Source organism: Cebus imitator, unplaced genomic scaffold, assembly GCF_001604975.1.
Source record: "Cebus imitator isolate Cc_AM_T3 unplaced genomic scaffold, Cebus_imitator-1.0 Scaffold258, whole genome shotgun sequence".
Lineage (NCBI taxonomy): Eukaryota > Metazoa > Chordata > Mammalia > Primates > Cebidae > Cebus > Cebus imitator.
The window spans coordinates 97971-102640 of record NW_016107573.1 but is presented as its reverse complement, the minus strand read 5'-3'; the positions used below and the strand labels follow the sequence as shown (position 1 = coordinate 102640).

The 4670-nt window shown below is 55.2% G+C and overlaps 1 protein-coding gene across 2 annotated transcripts in view; it reads right to left on the bottom strand.

Moving 5' to 3' along the window:
* The window catches only part of ZNRF3 (zinc and ring finger 3), a 168517-nt gene extending 166207 nt beyond the window's left edge, over positions 1-2310 (bottom strand). The window contains exon 1 of one of the 2 annotated variants that reach the window (XM_037728177.1): positions 1846-2310. In XM_037728177.1, coding sequence (XP_037584105.1) covers positions 1846-2145 — 300 coding nt within the window. In that variant the 5' untranslated portion in view covers positions 2146-2310. The remainder of the gene's footprint in view (positions 1-1845) is intronic. The other variant, XM_017499465.2, reaches the window with a different exon arrangement.
* Positions 2311-4670: the final 2360 nt, after the last annotated feature.

Sequence of the window (4670 nt, the reverse complement as noted above, 5' to 3'; positions counted from 1 at the left end):
TTGGCTAGGCTAATGGACTACAAAAGAGTTAGATAAGCACTTCAAAAAGTTTCAAAAGAGAATAGGTTCTTTCTGCCAAATTCACATATTATCTCTCTACTCACAAGGATAAAACAGTTACAAATGGTGTTTAAACTGCTAATTTTGTATTAAATGGTGAACCCAAGATTATCTCCAAAACATAACACTACTCATAATGGATAGCTCACTCACCAGACAAACTACTGTTGAGAAAGAGTGACACGTTAAAACACTGCAGATAAAAATCGCAAACTTCAAAAGTCTCCTTCAAAAAGTCAAGTGCCGCGCTAAAACATCTTTTTTTTTTAGAAGGCTATAAATCAAACATTTCTAAAACCATGAGGGCACAATGAAAGCTTCAAAGAAAGACAAGGAGTTGCAAGGAGCAAGACTTAAGATTCAAACTATTCTTGAAGGTGGTGACTGAAATGTTCAGGACTCTTCAGCAAAGCATCATCTCTAAAAGTAATGAAGATCATAATTTTAACTTTTTTAGGTCTAAAAGCATTATAACATAGATAGTCAAAGGGTTCAGTGAAGAATTTCCTCTTCTATTTACCCCACAAAAGTTTGCAGATAGGGATAAGAGCCCGCTAAGGCAATGCTGCTGATTCATCGCATGGGCCTGGGTGCCTCTCAAGGAGTCAAGCTGCACAACTCTCCCTGTCCTATGCAGGCAAGGCTTGGAGTCTGCACCCAAGGAGGGAAAAGGACACCACGTTAGAGGCTGTCTACACTGCGGGCTGCTATGCAATCATTCCATACAGTCCCCTTCTTTTCATTCATAACTCAACCAAGAGTAAGGCACAGAAGGCCCACAAAGCTTAGGCCCTGCAGACATCAGATCACCCCAAAGGTTCAAAGACAAGCCAACCTTTACAAATCGCCCCCATCCGAGGTGTGCATATTAACCGCCGTTAAGTGCGCTGGCCGTCTAACGGGTTGATAAAATCATGGCCAACGAAGCGGTAAGACATCCACCCAGCTAACCACCGCGGAAGCTTCAGTTGGGAGACCCTCCTCCAAAGAGTAGGCACAGCTCAAAGCTCTCCCTAGCTAGCTTCCTTCGGAATGCTATCTCTTTCACTTGGTCCAAGGTGGAGGCCCTGTCAGTGAAAGACCCCGTCTCCCCATTTGCAGCCCCTTCGCATTAGTCTTTGGCCGAGGGACGGGCAGGAGGTACCCTCTATAATGTGAGGCACGCAGCGAGGGCTGCCTTCCATCGCCACTCCACGCGTGGAACCACCGATCCCCACTCCTCAACCAGCTCCGCCTCCTCCCCGGACTGCTGCTGCTTGTCCAGAGACCCGCAGGAGGGTCAGCGGCGCCCAGGTGAGGCGGGCGGCAGGTTCCGGGGAAGAAGCCGATGATATGCAGCCCTTCAGACAAACCTGGCCGCACCCAAAAAGAATATGCATGGATGGAAAGCAAAGCCTGCAACCTGAAACGAGCCACCTATCCCTCATCACTTGTCTTTCCAAAGTTGGCATTCAACAGGTAGTTCCCGGGACTTCCACCTGAGGCAGACCGAAATACCCAAACCGCCAAGGAAGCCGCCCCAGCGTGGGTGTCGGGCCCAGGGTCCTCCTCCCGCCCCGGGACTCACGGGAGCCAGAGCCCCCACGTGCGCTTGCCCCCCGCGGCGGCAGCCCTGGAGGCCGCGTCCGCCCGCCGGCCCGCCCGCAGGGGAGGGATGCCGCCGGCCTCTCGGTCGCCCCTCCCGCCCGCCCGCCAGTCAGCCAGCCCGCGGCGGGGTCGGCGGGCGCAGCCCCCGGAGCCATCTTGTGGCTGCAGCGGCGCGGGGCCCGGGCGGCGGGCAGCTACCTGCACGATCTCGCCCTCGGCGCTGAGCGTGGCCCCGGCCCGCGAGAAGCGGCCCGTGAGGCCGGTGGTGTAGGTGGTGTAGTCGCCGCTTGGGCTCGACTCGAACAGCACCACCTCCACGAACGCCGTCTCCTTGGCCCGCGCCGCGCCGGGCCCCGCGGCCGCCAGCAGCAGCCCGAGCAGCAGCGGCAGCGGCGGCGGCGGCGGCAGGCGGCTGCACCGGAGGCCGCGGGGGCGGCGGCGGAGGCGGCGGCGGCGGCGGCCCGGGGCCCCTGGGCGCCCGCCCGAGCGCGGCCTCATGGTCCTGCGGCGGGAGGGCGCGGAGGGCGGGCGCGGCCGGGCATAGTCGCTGGCCGGCTGAGGACCGAAGGCGGGCGGACGCCTCACAGCCCCATCGCGGCGGCAGCGGCGGCTTTGTGGGTCGCAGGCTCCGCTCGGCTCCCCCGGCCGTCGCGCCGCGGCCCTTTCATCTGCTCCACGTGAGGGGTTATCCCCGCCCTGGCAGCGTCGTGACCCGCTCTCCCCTCCCTCCCCGCCCTCAGCCGCCGCAGCCGCAGCCGTGGGGAGTGAGAAGGCGGGGAGGGCGCGCCTGCGGCGAGAGGCGGGGCCCGAAGGCCGAGCATGCCCCGCCCACCCCCGCCCCGACTTCCATCTGCGCTCCGCCCCTTTGTCCTCGCTCCGCCCCATCATCCCAGCTCCGCCCCCCGCCCACAGTCTGCGCCCCGCCCCATCGTCCTTGCTCCGCCCTCGCTCGCCGTCTTGCTCCACCCCATTATTCTCGCTCCGCCCTCCGCTCGTCGTCTCTACTCCGCCCCTGCGTCCTCGCTCCGCCCCCTCAGCCGCGCTCCGCCCCTTCAGCCGCGCTCCGCCCCCTCCGCACCCCGCCCTCCACGGCAGACATTTCTCCTCGCGGTTGCTAGAGTTCGGCGGGAACCCGGACGGCAACCTGCTCCAGGCGATGCGCGCCCCCTCTGGAGGCGCCGTGCGTCCTGGTTCCGTGCAGGAGTTAGGGCCATTTGGTCTTGAAAGGCCCCGTCCTTCCGGGTTCCCCCGTCCCAATTTACAGTTTCCAGGAAGCTTGATCGCCTGCTCCGGGCCCTCTATTCCTACCCCCACCTCCAGGATCCAACGGGGAAGGCCGGGGCAGTCGGGGGCAGTTTGCAGCTTGGGTCGTGTCCGGTTCTTGCACAGGTGTCGCCTAGACGGCTTCTCTGTCCAAAGTCTGTACTGAAGGAGTGAGGAAGACCTTGAGGACCTTCTGATGGAGTTCATCTTTTTGCAGCCCCAGAAACTGTAATTCAGACACCAGCCCCAAAAAAGTCTGGAAACTTTGCCTCGCCTCATGCAGCCAGAGGAGTCCAACATCATTATCACCCTCTATGCTGGCTGCCAAACTAACATATCTAAAGCACGTGCTCGAGGGCTCAGAGGTTCCCAGTCACCCAGAAAATAAACTTTTAATTCCCTGCCCCTTTTTGGTACATGTCTTTGCCTTCCTCATCTAGGCCTCTGAGAATTGAACCCCTCCTTGAAAAGCCTGATCCAATTCTCACTTCCTCCGTGGAGTCTTCCTTCCCTGGCCAGAACTGCTTTGTTCAGATATTTGCAAATATTTGGTTAGGATGAATCTGCTTCTACTTGCTACCACACCCAAAATGTTAAAAAGACAAAAGAAAGAAAGAAAGAAAACTCATTGAGAATTTTCTTGAGTAAACAACTTACCAAGGTTATATTTTAAAGCTGAAAAAATTTAATGTGCAGTAGAAAACACACTTGAAAAAAATCCACAGATCTCTATTACCACATATGGACCACCCAGAGCTTCCGCTCAGGAGGGAGGCACCTGGGAAAGTGGGACTCTGGAGGGAGTGGCTTTTTAGTTTCTCCAAAACTGAGACTAACTGGTGCTGACTGCAACAGGGCACCATCAGTCCTGACAATTACCCCCACAAGGTCTTTTTATTTTTTTCATTTAGATACAGGGTTTCCCTCTGTTGCACAGGCTGGCGTGCAGTGGTGTGATCACAGCTCACTGTGTCCAAGTATCGAACTCCTGTGCCCAAGTATCCTCCCAGCTCAGCCTCCTGAGTAGCTGGGACAACAGGTGCCACACCCAGCCTCCATCTACTTCTTAATTAAGGGGGAGGGCAAATCTCTATAGTTCATGGATGACACTTGGCAATATTTAAAATTCAAAGGCACCCACCACCAATTGATAAATGAATAACCAAATGTGGCCTATCCATGCAATGAGATATTATCTATCCAGAAATGAAATACTTGGCTGGGTGCAGTGGCTCATGCCTGTAATACCAGCACTTTGGGAGGCCAAGGCAGGTGAATCACCTGAGGTCAGGAGTTTGAGACCAGCCTGGCCAACATGGTGAAACCCCGTGTCTACTAAAATTACAAAAATTAGCTGAGCATGGTGGCGCATGCCTGTAATCCCAGCTACTCAGGAGGCTGATACAGGAGAATCCCTTAAACCTGGGAAGCAGAGGTTGCAGTGAGCCAAGCAAGTTGTGCCACTGCACTCCAGCCTGAGTGAGAGTGAGACTCCATCTCAAAAAAAAAAAAAAAAAATGAAATACTAATACATGCTACAACATGGAAGAAACTTGAAAACATTATGCTAAGCGAAAGAAGCCAGATCCAAAAGCCCACATATTCCATGATTCCATTTATATGAAATGCCAAGAATAGGCAAATCTATAAAGACAGAAAGTAGATTACTGGTTGCCAGGGGATGGTGAGAGGCAGGAATGGGTAGTGAATGCTAATGGGTTTCTTTGGAGGGTGATGAAAATATTCTGGAATTAGATAAT